Source organism: Castor canadensis, chromosome 6, assembly GCF_047511655.1.
Source record: "Castor canadensis chromosome 6, mCasCan1.hap1v2, whole genome shotgun sequence".
NCBI classification, from domain to species: Eukaryota; Metazoa; Chordata; class Mammalia; order Rodentia; family Castoridae; genus Castor; species Castor canadensis.
The window spans coordinates 6,735,006-6,757,532 of record NC_133391.1 but is presented as its reverse complement, the minus strand read 5'-3'; the positions used below and the strand labels follow the sequence as shown (position 1 = coordinate 6,757,532).

General features: G+C 51.2%; 4 protein-coding genes across 13 annotated transcripts; 2 read left to right on the top strand and 2 right to left on the bottom strand.

Annotated features, from left to right (window-relative positions):
• Taf6 (TATA-box binding protein associated factor 6) lies at positions 1-6,966 on the top strand. 4 transcript variants are annotated; one of them, XM_020171626.2, is made up of 15 exons: positions 1-38; positions 1,899-2,116; positions 2,227-2,313; positions 2,449-2,602; positions 2,813-2,869; positions 3,009-3,128; positions 3,334-3,479; positions 3,588-3,665; positions 3,772-3,873; positions 3,977-4,159; positions 4,406-4,480; positions 4,604-4,729; positions 5,502-5,675; positions 5,919-6,113; positions 6,460-6,966. In XM_020171626.2, the coding sequence occupies exons 2-15, from the start codon at positions 1,961-1,963 to the stop codon at positions 6,838-6,840; spliced, it is 2,034 nt and encodes a 677-aa protein (XP_020027215.1). In that variant the 5' UTR covers positions 1-38; positions 1,899-1,960; the 3' UTR covers positions 6,841-6,966. The 4 variants fall into 4 exon arrangements, with proteins under 4 accessions (XP_020027215.1, XP_073931694.1, XP_020027214.1 ...); XM_074075593.1 differs by lacking the exon at positions 1-38 and adding an exon at positions 52-380; XM_020171625.2 differs by lacking the exon at positions 1-38 and adding an exon at positions 53-274.
• On the bottom strand, positions 4,824-11,279 carry Ap4m1 (adaptor related protein complex 4 subunit mu 1). 3 transcript variants are annotated; one of them, XM_074075595.1, is made up of 15 exons: positions 10,874-11,279; positions 10,685-10,773; positions 10,013-10,119; positions 9,840-9,936; positions 9,631-9,741; positions 9,458-9,535; positions 9,243-9,305; positions 9,076-9,142; positions 8,884-8,982; positions 8,685-8,791; positions 8,503-8,597; positions 8,198-8,242; positions 7,711-7,761; positions 7,515-7,626; positions 4,824-7,370 (listed from the first exon to the last, which is right to left on the bottom strand). In XM_074075595.1, exons 1-15 carry the CDS (start codon positions 11,130-11,132, stop codon positions 7,146-7,148), a joined length of 1,605 nt encoding a protein of 534 aa, XP_073931696.1. In that variant the 5' UTR covers positions 11,133-11,279; the 3' UTR covers positions 4,824-7,145. The 3 variants fall into 3 exon arrangements, with proteins under 3 accessions (XP_073931696.1, XP_073931697.1, XP_020027217.1); XM_074075596.1 differs by having other exon boundaries at positions 8,914-8,982; XM_020171628.2 differs by having other exon boundaries at positions 8,929-8,982.
• Mcm7 (minichromosome maintenance complex component 7) lies at positions 11,234-18,545 on the top strand. Of its 4 annotated transcripts, none has more exons than XM_020171620.2 (15): positions 11,234-11,390; positions 12,578-12,657; positions 12,936-13,100; positions 13,264-13,388; positions 13,462-13,642; positions 13,863-14,000; positions 14,305-14,454; positions 14,644-14,758; positions 14,840-14,971; positions 15,199-15,282; positions 15,534-15,927; positions 16,213-16,296; positions 17,008-17,176; positions 17,933-18,042; positions 18,219-18,545. In XM_020171620.2, exons 1-15 carry the CDS (start codon positions 11,360-11,362, stop codon positions 18,418-18,420), a joined length of 2,160 nt encoding a protein of 719 aa, XP_020027209.1. In that variant the 5' UTR covers positions 11,234-11,359; the 3' UTR covers positions 18,421-18,545. The 4 variants fall into 4 exon arrangements, with proteins under 4 accessions (XP_020027209.1, XP_020027211.1, XP_020027210.1 ...); XM_020171622.2 differs by lacking the exon at positions 11,234-11,390 and adding an exon at positions 11,939-12,071; XM_020171621.2 differs by lacking the exon at positions 11,234-11,390 and adding an exon at positions 11,948-11,969.
• A 965-nt stretch (positions 18,546-19,510) lies between these two features.
• Cops6 (COP9 signalosome subunit 6) lies at positions 19,511-22,527 on the bottom strand. Of its 2 annotated transcripts, XM_074075591.1 has the most exons (11): positions 22,413-22,527; positions 22,079-22,204; positions 21,744-21,875; positions 21,288-21,376; positions 21,123-21,185; positions 20,787-20,834; positions 20,587-20,701; positions 20,398-20,490; positions 20,200-20,300; positions 19,928-20,070; positions 19,511-19,787 (listed from the first exon to the last, which is right to left on the bottom strand). In XM_074075591.1, the coding sequence occupies exons 1-10, from the start codon at positions 22,477-22,479 to the stop codon at positions 19,930-19,932; spliced, it is 975 nt and encodes a 324-aa protein (XP_073931692.1). In that variant the 5' UTR covers positions 22,480-22,527; the 3' UTR covers positions 19,511-19,787; positions 19,928-19,929. The 2 variants fall into 2 exon arrangements, with proteins under 2 accessions (XP_073931692.1, XP_020027221.1); XM_020171632.2 differs by lacking the exon at positions 19,511-19,787 and having other exon boundaries at positions 19,817-20,070.

Below are 22,527 nucleotides of genomic sequence, written 5' to 3'. Positions count from 1 at the left end.
AGGGCTTCTCCGCCTCGGTTTTGTGGCGCCTCCTGAAGGTCCTGGCCGCGGGGTAGTGAAGGAATAGATTGGAGTCATTAGGATAAGGGAGCGTACTCCTTACACGCAGGTGTAGAAACTAATTTTTATATAATTTCAGGCCGTGAACCTAGATGATTTATTCTGGCGTGAGGAAGGGACAGGGACTTGCTCTCGTTTTCTGCCAGGACCTGCTTCTGGGAGGGGGCGGGGCCAAGATGGCGCCGAGCGCCGGGTGAGCGGCGCTTTGGCAGAGGTGAGACGCTTTTACTGCCCTGGTGCTGGGCTGGCGGGATCAGGTCTTAGAGGGTATCCGGAGAGGGCCCTTTGAAGGGCCTGTGTGTGGACTAAGGAAGAGGACGGTTGGTTCTGTGTCCGTGCTTGTGGGCACCCTGTATGTGTTTGCACTGGAGGGATGTTGGCGGAGATGGGGTGGGTTCTCTGAACCGATCTTCAACCCGGTTCTCTGCTGGGTTAAACTGCACAGATATCGCCCAAGTTAATCCTGCTCTGAGGAGCCCTCTTGTTCCCTCTACTGTTCGAGAAGCTCCTAAGACTGTATTGTGTCTTACGAGCCCTTACTGGCAGGGGGTACTGCAGGGTATTGAAGGATTCGTAGGAGTTCGCCGGGCAGCTGGGACACAACTGCTTCTTGTATACCTTGCACTAGGCACAGAGTACGTGTTGAATCATTGTGTTCCCTATAGATAAGACTTACAAAAGTCGGGGAGGAGACCTGGGATGGTTTGAAAAGAACCAAATTCTCTTTTGGCCTTCATCTTCCCATCTCCCCAGCACACAGTTCCTGAATACTGTTGAGGTTGATCTTGTAATGCCCAGCTCCAAGCATGACACTTACCTTTTAACTGCAGAGTAAACTCCAAGCTTGGCTCGTCTTCTTCATTTTGGTAACTTTGTACATCTTTAAGCCCTGAAATTCATTCATTTATTCAGCAAGGATCCATTATTTACAGTGTCTCAGGCACCAGTCTGGGCACTGGAATAAATACATCAGTCAACATAATAAAGATCTCTGTCCCCCAGGTGAGGGAATAAGGGTGATGTACAATAAGAAGTGAAACAATGTAATAAAATGGTATAGAAAAGAAAAAGAGCAGAATGAAGGCAGAATTCAGAATTTTAGCATCATAGTTAGGGTAGACAGCAGTGAACATCTGGGCAGAACACAGAAGCAAAGGATATAAAGCCAGTTTAAAGAACAGCAAGGAGGCCAGTTGCTGGTGGCTCACGCCTGTCATCCTAGCTACTTGGGAGACTTAGATCAGGAGGATCGAGGTTAGAGGTCACCATGGGCAAATAAGTGGTGAGACCCCCATCTCCAAAAATAACCAGAGCAAAACGGACTGGAGGTGTGTCTCAAGTGGAAAAGAACAGCAGGGAGGAGGATGTGGTTGGGTTAAAGTGGAAGAAGGAAGGATAAGAGATTTGAAATATGAGAAGGCACATCTTGAAGGGCCTTGTAGGCCATTGTAAGGATTTTATAGTGAACAGGGAACCCTTACAGCACAGAAATGACAGTCTGGTTTATTTATTTACTTTTGCAGTACTGGGGATCAAACTCAGAGCCTCGTGCTTGCAAGCCAAGCACTCTATCACTTGAGAGCACCCCCCTAACTTTTGCTTTTAGTTGGTTTTTCAGAGAGGGTCTTGATGATGGTGACCTGAGCCGAAGATTGGGAGGTTGAGTTACCTGGTGGATTTGATGTGAGGGCCCAGATAAGGAGTGAGTTGCTGGGTGGATGGCCTTGCTATGAAAATGAGGACAGCTAAGACTGGAGCAGATAAGGAATTCACTTTTAGTGGAGGCTTTGAGTTGTGCCTTTTTAAAAATCTCTTCTGCTTACCCTATCCTCAAACAGAGTCTCCATCTGTCCACCCTGGGGTGGCGTCCTTTCAGGGAGGGGTGGGGAGACCCTCCAGCATGGCTGAGGAGAAGAAACTGAAGCTTAGCAACACTGTGCTGCCCTCGGAGTCCATGAAGGTCGTGGCTGAGTCAATGGGCATTGCTCAAATTCAGGAAGAGACCTGTCAGCTGCTGACAGATGAGGTCAGCTACCGCATCAAGGAGATTGCACAGGTAACCCAGCCCTTGCTGGGCTCTGCTTTGTGTCAAGGAGATAGCTGGGCCCCCTCTTCCTTGGGGGCTCTGGACTGACACCTCTTCTCCTGCATGCCCTTCTCTCCCAGGATGCTCTGAAGTTCATGCATATGGGGAAGCGGCAGAAGCTGACCACCAGTGACATTGACTATGCACTGAAGCTAAAGAATGTTGAGGTGACTGGGAGAGACAGGAAGGGGGCAGGAGTGAGATGGGAGCAGGGTGCTGAGATGCTACCCTCCCAGAGCTTTAGTCAGGCCTCCCCGGGCTGCTTCTCACGCTAGCATCGCCCCTTCTCTCTCCTGATACAGCCACTTTACGGCTTCCACGCTCAGGAGTTCATCCCTTTCCGTTTCGCTTCTGGTGGGGGCCGGGAGCTCTACTTCTATGAGGAGAAGGAGGTGGATCTGAGTGACATCATCAATACCCCTCTGCCTCGGGTGCCCCTGGATGTCTGCCTCAAAGGTGGGGGTGGAGGTAGGGGACTGCAGGGTGGCAGGGAGGAGGGAAAGGATGAGCAAGGCATGTGGGTGCAAAGAACCTCACAAGTGAAGAAACCCCCAGTGAGAGATCCCTGGAGTATGGAGACTAGGAAGGAATGCACACCTTTCTTAGTGTGGAATGACTCTCTAGTGTCTGCTCAGCAATTTAGTTCAACACCTTCTTTCTTCACAGCTCATTGGCTGAGCATTGAAGGCTGCCAGCCAGCTATACCAGAGAATCCACCCCCAGGTAACCTCCAGGGCCCACTGCCCTCCTTCCCTCTTCCCTTTTCCTTGCCTTCTTTTCCTCTCCTATCTTTCTTGCCCTCTTCCCTGTTCCTCCACACCTCCCCCAACTCATCACTTCTGCTGTGACTGCTTTGTACCAGCTCCCAAAGAGCAGCAGAAGGCTGAGGCCACAGAACCCCTCAAGTCAGCAAAGCCAGGCCAAGAGGAAGACGGACCCCTGAAAGGCAAAGGTCAAGGAGCCAACCCAGCTGATAGCAAAGGTTAGTACCCAAACCAGACCTCTCCTGACTCTTATATCTGAAATTTGCATGGTCATTTGTAAGATGGGTAAGGTCAGGGCCAGAGGTCCTAGAAAAGATGGAGAAGCCTAGAGGAAGCTAGGTCCCCTGATGAGGGTCTGTCTGGTATTAAGATCTTTTCTGGAGCTTTCTTTCTATTTCTAAACTGTCTCCCCAATTCACACAGGGAAAGAGAAGAAGGCACCACCCTTGCTGGAGGGGGCCCCTTTGCGCCTGAAGCCTCGCAGCATCCATGAGCTGTCTGTGGAGCAGCAGCTGTACTACAAGGAGATCACCGAAGCCTGTGTGGGCTCATGTGAGGCCAAGAGAGCGGTGAGCCTCTACTCTTCACTTGCTCTCACCCCAAGAATCCTCCTATAGTCCTGGTAGATTTCCTCCCCTATTATCTGCTCTCACCCCACCAGTGTCCTCCTCCCACAGGAAGCACTGCAGAGCATTGCCACGGACCCAGGCCTCTATCAGATGCTCCCACGGTTTAGTACCTTCATCTCAGAAGGGGTGAGAGAACTGGGAAGGCCAGTTCTAAGGGTGAGGTGGGGAGGGGGCAGGTGGCAGGGGATGCTCATCTTTAGGGGTGTCTGCCCCCTTCGCTTTTCCCCCATAGGTGCGTGTGAACGTGGTGCAGAATAACCTGGCCCTGCTCATCTACCTGATGCGCATGGTGAAGGCACTGATGGACAACCCTACACTGTATCTAGAAAAATACGTAAGTGGTCTTGCCCACCCTCCTGTCCTCCCAGGGCTGGGACACAGCTGCCACTCACAGGAGGCTGTGCATCAGAACCAGCTGACCTGCCACTCTCTCCTAGGTCCACGAGCTGATTCCAGCTGTGATGACCTGCATTGTGAGCAGACAGCTGTGCCTGCGACCAGATGTGGACAATCACTGGGCACTCCGGGACTTTGCTGCCCGCCTGGTGGCCCAGATCTGCAAGCATTTCAGCACAACCACTAACAACATCCAGTCCCGGATCACCAAGACCTTCACCAAGGTGAGCCTCGAGAATTGTCACCTGCTTCACGTCACCAGCCCAGCATTATCACCAGGACAAGAGTGTCAACTGACCAATGGTGGGGCACTTGTGGCTAGGGGAAATGACACCTGGAACAAGGGTCTAAGGAATTTGAACCTTGTCTGTAGAGATTGAATTTTGTAAAGGGACCTAATAGAAGATACGGGTCCTTAGTAATTAGCCGCTTCAGACTTCTTCATCTGGGTTTATTTTCATTTCCTACAGAGCTGGGTGGATGAGAAGACTCCCTGGACAACTCGTTATGGCTCCATTGCAGGCCTGGCAGAGCTGGGACACGATGTGAGGCCCCTGGGGGCAAGAACTGGGAGAGGGGAGGCAATCTCAAGGTTACAGAGGGCAAACCCCCAACCTGAGGATGCCTGGTGACCCTGTAGTCCTGGCTTCTCCCTTCATTTTGAACAGGTGATTAAGACTCTGATTCTGCCAAGGCTGCAGCAGGAAGGGGAGAGGATTCGCAGCGTCCTGGATGGCCCAGTGCTAAGCAATATCGATCGAATTGGAGCTGATCACGTGCAGAGCCTCCTCCTGGTGACCACAGTCCCCTGCCTTGCCCTCCCTACTTCTTACTTCTTCCCGCTAATCTTCCCCTATCCAGCCCCTTCCCATACACACAGGTACCGTGTTTAGCAAACATCTGGCACATTTTATTCACTTGTTTCAATCTGCCACATAGATTCAGAGCACTCTTCGGAGGCCAGTGCTGTTTTGCAGACATAAAGACAGCCACAGCTGGCCCCACTGGCTCATGCCTGTAATCCTAGCTATTCAGGAGGCAGAGATCAGGAAGATCACGGTTTGAAGCCAGCCCAGGCAAATAGTTTGCGAGACCCCCATCTCAAAAATACCCAACACAAAACAGGACTGGAGGAGTGGCTCAAGTGGTAGAGCACAAGCCTAGCAAGCATGAGGTCTGGAGTTCAAACCCCAGTACCACAAAAAAAAAAAAAAAGAAAGAAAGAAAAAGACAGGCACAGATGGGCTAAATGAGAAGTAAGAGTCTTAAAGCTCAGCCTATGACTTCTGGACTGCACTGACCCCTGCCCCCGACTTCTGCATCATGGCATGGCCCACTCTGTGCAAGGCAAATGTGCATTCCATGGATCAGTTACCCATAGATGTTACTAGTTGATGTAACTGTAGTCCTCTATACACACCAGTTGATGCCTGGGGTTCCTTTTGAGGAAGAACCATGGAATTCATCATTTATACTCATAACCCAGCAGTGTGGCCTCTAACAGGGACACAGAGCTGATTGTGAGCTCTTGAGAGTACTAGCTCTCTCTCTTTGCCTTCTCTGCAGAAACACTGTGCCCCAGTACTGGCTAAGCTGCATCCACCACCTGACAATCAGGATGCCTACCGGACAGAATTTGGGTCCCTTGGGCCCCTCCTCTGCTCCCATGTGGTCAAGGCCCGGGCCCAGGCTGCTCTGCAGGCACAGCAGGTCAACAGGACCACACTGACCATCACACAGGTCAGACACTAAGAGCAGGAAAGAATGATAGGAAATGAGACAGGGTCCAGTTCCATGGTGCCCAGGGCTGGGGACCCAGACTCAGGCCCATGCAGGTCCTGAGTCAGTGGTTTTGGGATCTGGGCCCCCTTAGGGAAGGATGCCTGAACCCCAGTGAGAACTATAAAGAGTAGCCCAGGTCTCCCCTCACACCCTTCTTTTTCTTAGATGTTGACATTTTCTTCCTGCCTCTTCTCCCTGCAGCCCCGGCCCACACTGACCCTGTCACAGGCCCCTCAGCCTGGCCCTCGGACTCCTGGTTTGCTGAAGGTCCCTGGCTCCATAGCACTGCCCGTCCAGACACTGGTGTCTGCGAGAGCTGCTGCTCCACCTCAGCCTTCCCCTCCTCCCACCAAGTTTATTGTAATGTCATCCTCCAGCGCCTCCTCTACCCAGCAGGTATGTGGAGCCTGGTATCAGGGAAGTGAGGAAGCCTGGATCACCTCAAAGCAGCCTGGGGATGTCTCAGAGTAGAGCTCTGTCCTCTCCAGGACCAAGTCAGCAGGTAGAAGGGCACTTGCCAGGGATTTATGGGCCTCAAGTTGGCCACAGTCTACAGGACCCTGGGGATGGAAAGTACGGTTCATGGGGCCCCAAGAGAATGAGGAAGCAGAGGGTGTGAGGGTCAAAGCAGGTACCTGGAAAAGCCCTGAGAGTTCAAAGCCGGGGAGCAAATACAGTATCACCAGGCTTTCTGGGTATGGGGACAGCACAAGATGATCAAATGGCCTTTTTTCTCCCCTAGGTCCTCTCCCTCAGCACCTCAGCCCCAGGCTCAGGATCCACCACTACCTCTCCTGTCACCACCACTGTCCCCAGTGTGCAGCCTATTGTCAAGCTGGTCTCCACTGCCACCACTGCACCCTCCAGCACGGCCCCTTCTGGTCCTGGCAGTGTCCAGAAGTACATTGTGGTCTCACTTCCCCCAGCAGGGGATGGCAAAGGTGGACCCCCATCCCACCCTTCTCCAGTGCCTCCTGCATCCTCTTCCCCCTCTCCACTTGGGGGTAGTGCCCTCTGTGGGGGGAAACAGGAAGCTGGGGACAGCCCCCCTCCAGCTCCAGGGACTCCAAAGGCCAATGGCTCCCAGCCCCCTGGATCTGGCTCCCCTCAGCCTGCTCCGTGATACTGCTGACCTCTCCCACAGATTCCTATATATACATGCAAGGTGGGAGGAAGTAGGCTACTTCCTCACATGACTCTTTTTAGATACTGTACAGTCAGTTCCTCGGAATAAAAGTTTGATTTTTAAGTTCTGAGCCTTCCTGAATCACATACAACAGAAGGGACAAGTCTACACAGCCCTCCTGGTCTCTCAGGACTCTTCTTGCTCAGATTCAGAGCCACAGGCCAGGAGGCCAGGAAAGAAAATGTCCTTTTCCTGTTTGATCATCTCCTGCCTTTGCTGCCTGTGTCCTTGAATGGGGAGGTTCAGATCCGAATGACATAAGCATTGCTGTGGCTTAAGTGTCGCACCCACTTGTGGGGGTTGATGTTGCCACAGGGCTTGAAGGACAGCCTGAGGAAGCGAACCTGGAGACCAGAACATGTGTGCCTGGGAAGTTCAAAGGAGAGACTGGCAGGGCCCAATCCCAGTGGGGGTGCTGTGGTGGAGGGCCCATGACTGGGAGGCCCTGGCAGGCTAGGAATGTCCATCTGTGAAGAAAGAGGGCAGGGAAGCATTGAGGCCAGGCAGCTGCTTACACCAGAGGAAGGATGCAGCAGCTGCACTGGGAGGACTGGATCAGGGCTGCAAGTGAAGGTGGGAACACAGGATACAAGAGGATTGACAGCAGATACCTGGAAAAGGCCTGAGAGTTGAGAGCCTCCTTGTACTCGGGGCAGGTCCCAATGAAGGGCACCCTCCCTAAGCTCTGCCTTCTGCTCTGGGCTGCTCAGTTCCTGAGATAGGCTAGAGAATGGAGAGGGAAGGTGCTAAGTTCACCATCACATGCCTTGGCACCACACACACCACCCCAGAGAAGCCTGCACTCACCTGACCACCCCTCGTGGCAGGGGAAGGTGCAGCCGGACATTGAGAGCCTGGCTACAAAGAAAGGAAGATGGTTATCCCCAGAAAGGCAGCATTTTTGTTTTTGTTTTTTGGTGGTACTGGGGTTTGAACTCAGAGCTTCATGCTTGCTAGGCAGGTGTTCAACCACTTAAGCCACTCCACCAGCACTTTTTTTGTGTTGGTTATTTTCAAGATAGTCTCATGAACTATTTGCCCAGGCTGGCTTCGAACCTCCTGATCTCTGCCTCCTGAGTAGCAAGGATTACAGGGGAGAACTACTTGGTGCCTGGCAAGGTAGCACCTTTTGTCCTGATCCTTCCTAATGTCACAATGGGAGTTCAGCACAGGTGCATCCCCACCTCCACCACCTTCTCAAATGCTAGAGCCCCTGACTCAACTGGGTCTGACTTTGGCCCTGCCTTGTCCCACATACCTGAACTGGGCCTGCCTGGCCAGCCCCCACTCTTACCTCTTTGGGGGCAGGTCACACCGTAATTTCAGGTAAACCTGGAGCCTGGAGGACAGGACAAAGTACAATGACTTCAGCCATGTACTACTGGCATCTCGCCATCAATCAACCAGGTCCAACACATGAGGCTGTGTAGGTTGTACTCTAAGAAGGGCTGAAATCCAGCCTGGTACCACTAGCCAAGCCTTTTGTTTCCAATGTGTATCCTACCACTCCTACTCCCACCCTTCCACGAGAAGTCTTGGGGACACGTATGTCTTAGATTAGCTTCCAGAGTAGTTCCAGAACACAGGAAATGGTCTCACCGGCCTGAGCCTCGGTTCCACTGCACGGAGGGAAAGAGCCGGAAGGGGAGCGGGGAAGAGAGGTCATCAGAGAGTTGGTACCGCATCACAATCAGCTGAGGCCAGAGAGGGAATGAGGTCAGTTTTGTCTCGTGCCTGCACTGCCTCCCAGCCCTGAACCTGACCTCACCCCTGAACCTGACCTCGCCCTGAGGTGGCTGCAAGCGGAGGATCCGATGAGACTCAAACTCGTCTAGGTTTACAGAGCTGTGAAAGGAGACTTCATCCACCCGAATTCCTGGTCCATAACCTGCAGAGATAAAGACTCCTCTACTGACCCATGTTTTGGGAGAAAAGAGCAGGGAGGGGAGAGGACCCATCTCTAACTTCTTTCAATCAAACCTTTGACAGTGACCACCCCAGAAGAGAGACCTGTGTTCTCCTGACCTCTAAATTCAGACTTCCCCACACAAAATTCTTCTGTCAAGCCGATGCGCATCTCTGTTGGAGGAAAGAATGAGTCAGGGAAGGGCAGTAAATACCACCACACCTGCCACCAAAGAGCCTGTCCCAAACTCAAGCCAGAGTCCTCACCAGAGCCACCAGGAAGGAAGCTCTTGAGCCGGATCTCTCCCTGCACATCCACCTTCAACTGTGAGCCCTGGGATTGGCATGGAGGTTAGGCCCAGTCCTGACCTTCCCCACCTGCTTCCCACATACCAGTTGGTTTCAACTCCAGAGTTGGGAGAGCCCCAACTTACATTAGATGCTATCAGTACAGACAATCTCTCGACCACATCCAAAAAAACTTCATTTTTTTGGCTCTGAGAAAGAGAGAGGATTTGATGGGTGGAGGCTGAAGGCCTATGGTCTATAACAGACAGGCAGAAAGGACAGCGTAGTTGAAGGGAGGGACACAGGGTGAAGGAAAGAATACCTATATCTAGAGGGGTGGAAAAAAATCAGAAAGTCTGACCTCAGAGCGACTGGACAGGACTGGGCGGCTGGCTGCACTGCTGGGGGCCACTTTGCTCTGTTGTGTCTCGGCTCCAAACTGTAAAGCACCCAAAGCAACCAATCCTCAGCTCTGATGCTGTCAGCCAACTCTCTTTTTCCCCCCAGTCCCTCCCTTCTCTCTTGGCTACTGACCAAGCCAACGCTGCTGAGGTCAAAGAGGCTGAAGGGTTTGCTGACCACTGCCTCCGTCTGGATGAAGTTCCTTAGCATCTCCATGGAGGTAGTTTGTATGTAGCCATAGTCCTAATGAAAGGGTGGTGGAAAAGCAGTAGACCCCACGGGATAAAAGCAGACACGCCTTTAGAGATCAGGAGGTCAGAGGGAAAGTCCTTTGGTCTTACCAGCACTTCATCCAGGAGTTCATACACAAGAGCCACGTTGCGGGAAATGGTCCCCTCACTGAGGGAGCCACAGTAATCGCCTAGGAGAGTGGCTAACCTGAGGAAACAGGGCAGAGTATACATAACAATCCTCTCGGGCCCCCCTTCCAGGTGCCCAACCTAACCCTACTCACCTGGTTAGCAGCTCTAGGAGGCTGAAGGGAGAGACGTTTTCTGAAGTTGTGGCCACCAAATAGAGGCCACTATGTCTGATGTGAATGAAATGACGGTCGCCATGGTACTGTTCGGAAAAGAGGGTTGTAGTGATCAAGAGCCCATGAGATCTGAGATCTGATGTTCCTCAGAGTCATAGTAGCAGTATGCCTCTGGGCGATCCCTGAAACCTCTCAAAGGCCCGGTTTCCTAATATGTAAAGGGAGGTAACGACAAGACCTACCCCAAAGTTGTTGAAGACCACAAGATGCAAAGCACTGTTTATTGTTAGTGCTCAATAAACTTAATTTTATTTGGTGTAAATGTACACTGCCCTCTCCTGGAGAAGGCAGTCCTTGAAAAGGACAGCGGCTCACGCCTGTCATCCTAGCTACTTGAGAGGCTGAGATCAGGAGGATGGAGGTTCAAGGCTAGCCCCGACAAATAGTTCGCGAGACCCCCATCTCCAAAAATAACATGACTAAAATGGAATGGATGTGTGGTTCAAGGGGTGGAGCGCGCCTGCCTTGCAAGAATTTAAACCCCAGACCCACCAGAGAGAGAGAGAGAGAGAGAGAGAGAGAGAGAGAGAGAGATGAGGCGCCACTGGGCCTGACAGCTTCCAATCCCCTACCAACCCACCGAGTGGTTACCATGACAACCGGCGACTCATCTCCAGGCAGTCCCGTCAGCTTCCGGTAGAAGAGCTCAGCCACATCCCGGCCACCACTGTCCCCGCGGACTGGCCGGGTGGAAGGACAGTTAAGGAGCCGAAGACACAGACTGGCTCTGAGCTCGACTTCCATACCGCAACTCAATCCCGCCCCATAGGCCAAGGATACAGTCTTTATAGATGAGTGGGTCCCCCTTAGAGGACAGGATGAAGAACTGGGAAATCATGGCAGTTCTGGAGAGTAGACTAGAAGACAAAGTTTGGCCTGCCCCGCCTTGCGGCTCTGGAACAAAAGGACGCGCGTGGGCTGGTCCCTTAAGAGCGATTTTCCTCCGCCTAAGCCAGCTCAGACCGCGGGAAACCCAGCGCCCACTCGGCCCTGTGAGGCTATTCCTTCCCGACCCGTCCACCGCCTTGCTGTCACTCATCCCAGGGTCGCCCAGTGATTGGTCAAGGCTGGAGCCAGAGGAGGGTGGGAGAGGCAGAAAGCAGTCCACTAGGATTGGCCCGCACGGAGCGTCGCAGGTCACGTGGGGGGCGACGTTTCGCGCCAATTTCGGTTGGTCAGCCACAGTCCTGCCGCGCGGTCGTTCTCTGCTTCCCCGGAGTGAGAATCTGAAGCCCGTCAACTGCTGCGGCACAGTCCCCGGCAGCGATGGCACTTAAGGACTACGCGCTTGAGAAAGGTAAGAGTCTGCAAGCCTGGTATCTTGGCATTTTACGCGGAATCCTCCCGGCTAACACCTGTTGCTGGGGTCTGGAGAGGCTGGGGGTCGGCGGGCTCTGGGGAGCGCGAGGGCAGAGTCGGGCTGAGGCCAACAGTGCCTGGAAGGCTTTCGCGGGGGACATATGAAAATTGGCAATCTTGCTCAGGAATCGTGTTGTGTTCGTTGGAGGTGGTAACCCGACTATGGGGCTCGCCCAGGGGAGGGTGGCGCTAGGACAGACTTGCGCTTCAGGACTCCCTGTCTGAGCGCTCTTGGCTACGGAGACCGGGATTCCCGGGCCTGCCTTCCTCCGCGCCTTGGGGCACTTGCTAGTTCCCGCGTCCACCCGCGTCCGCGCCGAAGCCCCAGGGGGCGGGCGGGCCAGGGCCGCTGTGCACCGCGATTGGTCGTTTTCGGCCGCCTCGGAGCGGAAGTGAAGGCGGGCGGAAGTGGAGCGGAGCAGTCGGAGGGAGCGTCGTGTGTAAACAGTGTCCTTCCGCACGGTGGCCTCGGAGCGAGCTGCCGAGGGTGGGGGCGTGCCTACAATTCGGAGGCTGAGTACGAGGCCACCAGAGGCGGCAGTAGGAGGGACGGAGTGGGTCTGGGCATGCTGGCCAATCGTCAGACAGGCTCCCTCTTCGGGCGGAGGAATCCCGGGCGGTGAGGTGGCTGGAATCCGGGCCCATGTGCTTCTTTGTTTACTAAGAGCGGAAGCAGTGGCGGGAGCGGGGGTGGGGTGGAGGGACGGCCTGGTGGCAGAGGTCCCGGTGAGTGCAGATACAGGGGACCCTTAGAAAAGGGAGAGTTATAAAAGTGGGGGAAAAGCCAAGAACCTTGAGACCCAAGCGTGTGTTGCGGGGATGTGGGAGCCTGTTGTGAAGGGTGGTATTCTTAATTGATAGCTGGAATTCCCCTGGGGGCGGGTGTTGGGTAAGACATAACTGCCAGGGGACCTGTGTTCTTCCCCAGGTAGGAACACACTTGTGAAAAGGAGTCCTGTCCAGTTTGGGGAGAACTAGGTGGGGTTATTTAAGTAATTCATGTAATTAGTTTGTAGATCTTATTTTAAATGAAAATGGGTTTTTTTAGACTTCCATTAGGGATTTGAAGTAAGGAACCTAAAAGGAAGAAAAATTGATTTTTATGACTTCATATTTATGTTGTAGAAAAGGTTAAGAAGTTTTTACAAGAGTTTTACCAAGATGATGAATTTGGGAAGAAACAGTTCAAGTATGGGAACCAGTTGGTAAGTTCAAGATTGGTTGAAAGGAATGGGGTGACCCTTAAGAAGCTATAAGAGGTGGCCTTCCTTGTTTTAGCAAGGATGTTTTTTCTGGCCTGGTTAGCTGTATACCTGATTAGCGAATACAGTATCACACTCATAATGATCAGGGTGTTTTTAGATGTTGGTAGGTTGTCTGTTAAGAGCTGAGAAGTATTGATATGTTGTGCTTTTCTTTTTTCCTCTGTGGATGAACAAGGTAAACTTGGTCTTGAGATGATGTTGTCTCTTCCTCAACCCAGGTTAAGCTGGCTCATCGGGAACAAGTGGCATTGTATGTGGACTTGGATGATGTAGCTGAGGAAGATCCTGAGTTGGTAGACTCTATTTGTGAGAATGCCAAGCGCTATTCGAGGCTCTTTGCTGATGTTCTACAAGAGCTGCTGCCTCAGTACAAGGAGAGGGAGGTAAGTGTCTGCAGAACAGAGCTGGGCAAGAGATCTGAACTGTTCAGGCTTCTCAGATCCTGATGGTTTCTGAACTGGCAGAAAGGAGGAGCATTGACTGGCACCCCTGTGTGTGCTCCTTTTCCTGTCCTGTCCATTTTTTCTTGTTTTCCTTTTCCTTTAGGTGATAAATAAAGATGTTCTTGATGTTTATATTGAGCACCGACTGATGATGGAACAGCGGAGCCGGGATCCTGGGGCAATCCGAAGCCCCCAGAACCAATATCCTCCTGAGCTCATGCGCAGATTGTGAGTGTCTCTGTGGGGAAGGGGCAGAGATTTTTACTCTAGGACCTTGCTGATGATAGTTTTCTCCCCTTAGTGAGCTGTATTTTCAAGGTCCAAGTAGCAACAAGCCTCGTGTGATCCGGGAAGTACGGGCTGACTCTGTGGGGAAACTGGTAACTGTGCGTGGAATTGTCACTCGTGTCTCTGAAGTCAAACCCAGGATGGTGGTGGCCACATACACTTGTGACCAATGTGGTGCAGAGACCTACCAGCCGGTATGTGTGGAAAATAAAATAAAGTACTTGACTGTTCATTGTCTTTGTTGAAAATAATTTTATCCACTGGTGATAATTTGTCGTTTTTTCTTGATTATTGTAAGAAGTTCCTATGTTTACTTTTCATTCTTTAGTGTTCTCTTTGGCATGGAAAGGAAGTGATTGAAGTGGTGGTCGCTGTAAAGGACTTTTCTGATTTCCTTTGGTGCTTTCTTTCTAGATCCAATCTCCCACTTTTATGCCTCTGATCATGTGCCCAAGCCAGGAGTGCCAAACCAACCGCTCAGGAGGGCGACTCTATCTGCAGACACGCGGCTCTAAATTCATCAAATTCCAGGAGATGAAGATGCAAGAACATGTGAGTTTGGGGTATGTGGCCTGGGGCAGGTAGAGCTGGGAGTCCATTTGAATCTTACAGTCACCCAAGCAGTGGAAGGAAGAAAAAACAAAAGAGGAAAAGCTGAGGCAGAGAATCTACATGAAGTGGAAGGGAGCCTTAACTGGAATTTTCTGGTTTGAGTTGGGAGGAGGTAAAGGGCTCATCTTCCCTCCTGTAGTTTAGTCTGACATCTGAGATTGAGCAGACTGGGTGCCTAGGGAGGACATCCCCCACGGGCTTTATGTCGTTTTTTCCCTTATGCTCGTACTCTTCTTTTCTTTAGAGCGACCAAGTGCCTGTGGGCAACATCCCTCGTAGTGTCACAGTGTTGGTAGAAGGAGAGAACACAAGGATTGCCCAGCCTGGAGACCATGTCAGTGTTACTGGTATCTTCTTGCCAGTCTTGCGCACAGGGTTCCGACAGGTGGTACAGGTAAGAAACAGTTTGAAGTGAGAAGAAAACGGCTCCCTTTCCTCCTCATCCATTCTCTGCTCACATCTCCAGAAAATAGCAACAAAATACCAAACTAGAACAATTGCTTTTGTCAAGGAACGGTTAGGGAACCAGATGGTGGGCAAGGTAAAGAGATTTCATTCACATCCTGGCATTTTCCTTTCCGAGGGTTTACTCTCAGAAACTTACCTGGAAGCCCACCGTATTGTGAAGATGAATAAGAGTGAGGATGACGAGGCTGGGGCTGGAGAGCTGAGCAGGGAGGAGCTGAGGCAGATTGCAGGTGAGGGGAGAAGGGGGGATATGAATTCTGTCCCACTCCTTCTCCCCTCCAAAAAAAGTTCTAATCTTAACTGTCTTGTAGAGGAGGATTTCTATGAAAAGCTGGCTGCTTCCATTGCCCCAGAGATATATGGGCACGAAGATGTAAAGAAGGCTCTGCTGCTGCTGCTGGTGGGCGGCGTGGACCAGTCTCCTCGAGGCATGAAAATCCGGGGTAAGGAAAGGGGCTTGGGAGGGTAAAATCACTTGGGAGGAAAGGATGGATGACATGGATTAGTGTCCCTGGGTCACACCATGTGAATTGGTCTCTTCATGGTGACGAGGAGGGCTTAGCAGAAATAATGTAGGGTTGGGAGGGGAGGCTGACCTCAGAAGTGTTCTTTTCTATTGTTAGATAACTTGTGTTGGGACAACTTGTGTTGGCTTCCTTCTCTTCTGCAGGTAACATCAACATCTGCCTGATGGGGGATCCTGGTGTGGCCAAGTCTCAGCTCCTGTCTTACATTGATCGTCTGGCTCCCCGCAGTGAGTAGGATCAGGGATAGGGCTTGGTGTTTGTTAAAAAGGTGGAAGTGGGAGAAAAGAGCAGATCTTTGGGAGGGTTGGTGATGGAGAACCATGTTGCCAGCACAACTCTCACCTTCAGCTGCCTCAGAATGGCCTAGGCTGCAAAGAGTAGCTCCAGCCCAGGCCTTACCCATGGGCCATTTTGTTGCTTCCTTTCCCTCACCTGTTCTTGCTTTTTTCTTAGCTGTATTTTGCTTTCTCCCCTACAGGCCAATATACAACAGGCCGGGGCTCCTCTGGAGTGGGGCTTACAGCAGCTGTGCTGAGAGACTCTGTGAGTGGTGAGCTGACCCTAGAGGGTGGAGCTCTTGTGCTGGCTGACCAGGGTGTGTGCTGTATCGATGAGTTTGACAAAATGGCTGAGGCTGACCGTACGGCCATCCACGAGGTCATGGAGCAGCAGACCATCTCTATTGCCAAAGCAGGCATTCTCACCACACTTAATGCCCGGTGCTCCATCCTGGCTGCTGCCAACCCTGCCTATGGGCGCTACAACCCCCGTCGCAGTCTGGAGCAGAACATACAGCTTCCAGCTGCACTGCTTTCCCGATTCGACCTGCTCTGGCTGATACAGGACCGACCTGACCGAGACAATGACCTTCGGTGAATGAAGCTTGTCACACGGAGACCTTTCTGGTAGTTGGGAGGAAGGGAGGTGAAATCAGAAAACCCCTCAACTCCTCTGCTCATGGAAACTGCAGAGGTTTCTCTTACAGCATGACTGGTCCACAGTTCTTGGGGAGATAGGGCTGAGATATTAATGAAGGTTTTCTGGGAGGTCTGATGACCCTGCCACACAGGTGGGGAGAAGAAGTAGGGTTAAAAATGGATGCTGATAGGGCCTGGTGTGTGTATCCTTAAGGAGCATTCTTGCCTCACTCTTCCCAGGTTGGCCCAGCATATCACCTATGTGCATCAGCATAGCCGGCAGCCCCCTACCCAGTTTGAACCTTTGGACATGAAGCTTATGAGGTAGGGCTGGTTAGGGTCTGGTATGCATGAGGAAGCCCACAGTGCCTGGCAGTGTGTTGAGGTGTATTATTTTCACTACTGCTATTCCCCTTTTCAGACACTGTTGAGCCTAATGGCGCACATCTGTAATCCCAGAATTGGGAAGACTAAGGCAGGGATATCTTGAATTGGAGGCCAGCCTGGGCTATATAGGAAGAATGTCTCAAAAAAAAAAAAATCTTTTTTTCAGGCACATCCACTGGTGGGCCTGCCTTGGAGTAAGGCTGGTCCTCCTTTTTGGTTGAGCTGGATGTGCTCCACAGATACCTGATAAACTCTTTTCAACACAGGCACACAGTGATCCTTTAGGTTCTATTCACGTTCACAGATTCTGTTCAAGTCAACAACTCGCCTTGTTTTTGTTCTTTTAGCTATGTTATAAATTCAGGGGGAACTGGATTATCTCGTGACAGGTAGATTTGTCTTACTCTTGTAAAGAGCTTTTTCCTGAAAAGTTGGAAGGAATTTGAGATACGCTGGCAGCGCTGCATTTGGAGAAATTCCTCAGTGATGCTTAAGCCAGGCAAATACTCATCCACTGATTTTTGTGTGTGTTTGTGTACTTTAAAGACTTTTCCAAGAATTTTGTTACATGGGAAACCCTTATGTAGAAGGCATGCCTGTGCGCTCCGCTCCCCATCTCCTTTCCTGCTTTCCCACAAACTCCCACAGACGCTACGTAGCGATGTGCCGTGAAAAGCAGCCCACAGTCCCAGAGTCTTTGGCTGACTACATCACAGCAGCGTATGTGGAGATGAGGCGGGAGGCTTGGGCCAGTAAGGACGCCACCTACACTTCTGCCCGGACCCTGCTGGCTATTCTCCGACTTTCCACTGCTCTGGTGAGTGTTGGGTCTGTCATGCTGGAGGGCGGCCTGTCTTGACCTTACCTGGCAGTTTCTCTTAATATGGTCCTCTCTGCCTCCTCCCTTCCACCAGCCCTGCCGGGGCTAAAGTGCTGACAGTGCAGATAGTGGTCCTCTCCGTGCTACCGCACTGTGGGTACTTGCTGCTCCAGCAGGGCACGCACAGCGCCTGTGAAGGGAAAGGCCTTGCTGCTTCCACCTCAGGGGTGGTGGGTTCATTTCATTCCTCGGGTTGTAGATCCTGTGCTATAAATTTTCATTTCTGTTTTCACATCCTGGACCTTAGTCATGGGGGCTCCAAAGTGCTGTTCGTGCAGGTAGTGTGATTACCTGACCTACTGCTGAGCTAGCACTTCCCGAGCCCCCAGGACACAATCTCTCTGCCAGTCGCCTTCTTGGCTGAGCTCCCCAGGCTCCATCTGTCATGGTGGGGAGCCCAGTGGAGTTCAGAAGGCTCTGGTCTCCCTCACAGGACAGCTGAACACCGGGACTGGCCAGTGTTGAGAGGCGGAGACTTGGGCAATTGCTGGACGCTGCCCTGGGCATTGCACTTGTCTCGGTCTGACAGTGCCGGCCCAACACTACGGATGTGGGGGTGCAGGGAGGGTCCCGATTCTTGTTCTATGAGTAGGCAACACAGCTTGTCCAGCCTTAAAGCTGGAACAAGGAGGGTCCCTGACTTTGCTCCATTCCCCTCCTTCTGTCCCAATCTCTCCTCTGCCTTTCCCTTAGGCACGCCTGCGAATGGTGGACACAGTGGAGAAGGAAGACGTGAATGAGGCCATAAGGCTGATGGAGATGTCTAAGGACTCACTTCTAGGCGACAAGGGGCAAACAGCAAGGTGAGTGGCTTAATGAAGGATGAAACTGGGTCACCATGACTTTGAGATCACTTTTCTGGGTTCTCCGCCAGGAGCTTATGAGGTCGGCCTCCAGTTTGTAACACTGACCATTGTTCTCTGTTGGTGTCGAGTATAGTCTGTCTTGACTTTTGAACACCCGTGTTGTTTCCCTTCAGGACCCAGAGGCCAGCGGATGTGATATTTGCCACTATTCGTGAATTGGTGTCAGGGGGCCGAAGTGTCCGGTTTTCCGAGGCAGAGCAGCGCTGCATATCACGTGGCTTTACACCTGCCCAATTCCAGGCAGCTCTAGATGAGTATGAGGAGTTAAACGTCTGGCAAGTCAATACTTCGAGGACAAAAATCACCTTTGTCTGAATGCATGCCAACCTGCTCATTTGAAGGTTTATGCCTTAATGGTGCCCTGGAAGGGAAGGAGATCCCCTTTTTCCCCATGCTGCACTTATTTCATTCCTTTTGCTAATAAAGTGTGTTGATTGTCACCTTCTGGCTTAGACCTGACTTGTGTTAAAGTAGCATTGTGAAGTGTTTTTTGTTTTTTTGCGGAACTGGTGTTTGAGCTCAGTGCCTACACCTTGAGCCACTCTACCCACCAGCCCTTTTTTATGATGGGTTTTTTTTTTTTTTTTTTTTGCTGGTGGAGTGGCTCAAGTGGTAGAGCACCTGCCTAGCAAGTGTGAGGCCCTGAGTTCAAATCCCAAAAATAAAAAATATGATGGGTTTTTTCAATAGGGTCTTGTGAACTATTTGCCCGGCTGGCTTTAACTGCGATCCTCCTGATCTCTGCCTCCTGAGTGGTTAGGATTATAGGCGTGAAACACTGGTACCTGGCTGTTTTTTAAGATTCCTATCTTGTTCCCTTTTATGCTTTGTCCTATTTCATCCACTCAATTCGTGTAAAGTTCATGCTCTACCTGCCAAACACAACAGACACTGGGTGCGCAGCATGGACTAAGATGTCTCTAATGTATGAAGATCATACTAGGCTGGGTCTCAACTTTTTTAAGATCACTTTTTTTATAACCCCCCCCTCCCCTGGCTAATCTCAGATACTTATTGAAACTGACTGTACCCATTAGGCTCTGGGTATATAACAGTATGAGTGAAAGTCCTGTCAAGCCCCCCCCCCTTTTCCATTTCTATTGAAATGCTCCTATCACCTACCTCATTCCTATTTAGGCCCCCAACTCCCTCTATTTAGGGGTATAGAAATCAGGGAACCACAGGGAGACAATGTAGCACCTGGCACAAATAATTGCCTACACTGATCCCAACCTTTAGATCCCTTCCTGCCCTGGATGATACTAACCTATTGGCCCAGGGTGAGGCACATATATCAATGGGCACCAACAACCTGGTGCCCAAGGAATCGAGGTTTTGAGGAGTCCATAAAAATGTGCTTAACATCCCTCCCCTTTTTCTAATGTGAGAAACACTTGCAATGAAATTAACTTGAAAGCAGTCATTTGTTGTCTTTATCGGGTTGGCCTGTGTAAACTCATACAGGTAACATTAAAGACAAAACAAAGCCCCATTTAGGTAGAAGCAGGCAGCTTCTGACTCAGTATAAAGACAGTCCACCTGACAACATGGAGCCACCTCAAGTAGTGGTGAACTTGCAGTCACTGAAGGGGTGTCAGGAATTGCTGACCACAGGGATTCTGCCTCAGCAAGGCTGCAACACAGGGCCTTTAAGATCCAAGTTGAGAACCAGTGTGTGGTGCCTAACAGAGAGGACAAAGCCACCGGAAGGGATGCTGAGGGGCTGTTCCCCTTTTATTAACAGCAGTTTCTCTAGAGGGAGTGTAGCTCCCGGCCCCTTTGGACAGTTGTCTGTCCCCTGTGCCTGATCCCTTTGAAGTACCCTCAGAAGAAGAGTCCCCGCATTCTCCTGCCAATTCCTTGTCGGTCGTAGAGGACATTGAACTTGTTCACAAACTGGTTCATGGTGTTGCAAGTTTTGGTGATGGTGCCAAGGTAGGCCATGAGCCCCACATCATTGCATTGCTGGGAGGGAACAGAAAGAACCAGTTCCCCAGGGGATCTTCACATGTCCAAGGGACAACTGAATCTCACACCCTGTCTGCAAAAACAATGGCATAAACCCGGCCTCCCCATCCTAGGGTTTACACTCACATCATAGAAGTCTGTCTTGAACTTGTCTGTGCTGAGCACTGGGAGGCAATGACACAGAGCGTAGGCCTCCCGCAGGATCTCATGGTTGAAGGGGACCTCTCCTAAGGACACAAAGGGGCTGCATTAATGTGGATGCTGCCACTTCCCCAGGATGGAGAGGAAAAATGGTAAAGAGTACCAGGTAGACACCTGACCTACCTGCTTCAGAGGCCTTGACATACTCCAAGATGAGCTTGACACGGCTGTGCAACATCTTAATGGCGCTATGCTGTGCTATCAGGTGTTCAGCCACTGCAGGGGGACAGGGACAGATGAAGAAAGAAGGCACGAAGCCATGTCTTCCACACGCATCCCTCTACCCCACTTCCAAGGAACCACTTCACTTACCAGTGGAGTTCTCCCCACTGCCTGTTGCAGTCATCCGAGCGACGTGGTCTACACCAATTCGTTCAGCTTCCTCAGTGGCCAGAGTGTAGGTCAACTCAGCAAACAACATTGTAGCCTGTAAGGCAGAGTTTCCCACATAGGGAGAGTCAAAAGCAGACGATTTAAAAGCAGAATCTAAAGATTGACGGGTAGGGTATTACCTCTCCATTGATTATATCGATGACAGACTCAAAAACACTGACAGGAAGCTGTAAAGAACAGGTGGAGAACAGCTCTTACTACAAGTAAATGCACCTGACCTATACTATGTGCCAAGGGCTGGCTAGCCCACTGCACACATTTTTTTCTTACCTAATTTCCCAGAAACCCACTTTATGTGTGAAAATACTGCTTAGAGGATAAATGACTAACCCTAAGACACACAGCTGGAGGGTAAGTGGCACTTCCCCGCAGAGGTATCACACAACATAGCAGGGGATGATTAAAAACAGGCATAATGATACACAGGCATGTCCAAGGGGTCATGTAATACTCACATCTGTGTGCTTGGTCATAGGGTTCAACTTAAGAAAGAGGGGGCTCTCAATTATCTCGCACACCTGGAAGAGTGGGACGATATACAAAGAAGTCAATGCCCCATCTTTCTTCTTGCCCTTATCCTCTAACTCTTCTCCAGCATGCACACATGTCAGCATGTATACCTGCTTATGGACGTGGATGTCAGAGGGGTCAGGAGGCCCTCCTGTGGTATACCAACCCAGAAACTCCAGCTCCTTGAACACCTGTTTAACTGGACAGGAAGGGGCCAGAGCAGACAATATTTCCTTAAACCATTCTTTGATAGTTTGTATTTTTACCAGCTCCTCCTTTCTTCCCTCCCTCCTCAAATCCTGGCTCAGTTTAGAATACTTACTCCTTTCTATTCTGTCTTCTCTGATCTATGTGTTGTTGGGGGTGGGGGAATCCCTATATGCTCTTTTTCTGAGATTTCTGCAGGTGTTCTCCATTTCCCTCTTCTGTTCTCATTCTCCTTTCCTGTTTATTCCTTCCTAACTCTAGATTTTCCCCACCTTGTGCTTTTTTCTCCCTTTCTTTCTTTTTTTTTTTTTTTAGGAAAAATCTCCCACTCCTCTTCCCCACTTCTATTCCCCTCTCACACTGCTCCTCCTTGGTGTAATAATATTCTTTGTCAATGATAATCTTCTCTTCCACGGTGTGGGACAGCAGCTCAAAGGAGTTCATCACCTCGATATTTCGGCCCTCTTGCTTCCCGATCAGAGCCCCAATCACTGGGGGGGCAAAGAAGGACACAGACAGATAAGGAGAAGGCATCTACAACTTTTCTCTCATCACTTGAGGGTCTGAGTGAATCAAGAATTGGGGAAACAGTGATTGGGGGAGAGGGAATTGGCTTTAGTAAAGGAAGGGGAAAAGACTATTTTGGGGGAAGGCTGTCAAGGACAGGGGTTGCAGATTTCTGCAGAACACTCACCCTGCATAGGCCGCCCCTCCTGGGAGCGCATGCGGATCCAGTGATCTGAGATGTTGAGAATGACAAGGGGATGGAGAGCGACAGAAACACTCCCAGTCACTCCGGAGGCCATCACGCTGGGGACTACTAAGGGTGCAGGGAAAAGAAAGAAGGTGAAAGTCCGTGCCCCACATTTTTCCCTAGAAATGGGAGTTGAGGACAGCAGAAACAGGACTGGCCGTACATCCCTCCTGCAAGTTACCAGGGAGAAGATGTCGCTTCTCTAGGGAGCCCAGGAAGACCTTAACGCACCCAGAAAAGGTGTCTCCAGAAGCCGCCCCACACGGTCCGTTACCTGCTGCATCCACCTCCATCCCGCTGCTCCCTCCAGTCCCATTCGCTGCAGCCGCCGCCGCCGCCATTTTCCCCGCGCCCGCCAGCCTGGGCCCCGCCCCCTCCCTTCCCGGCTT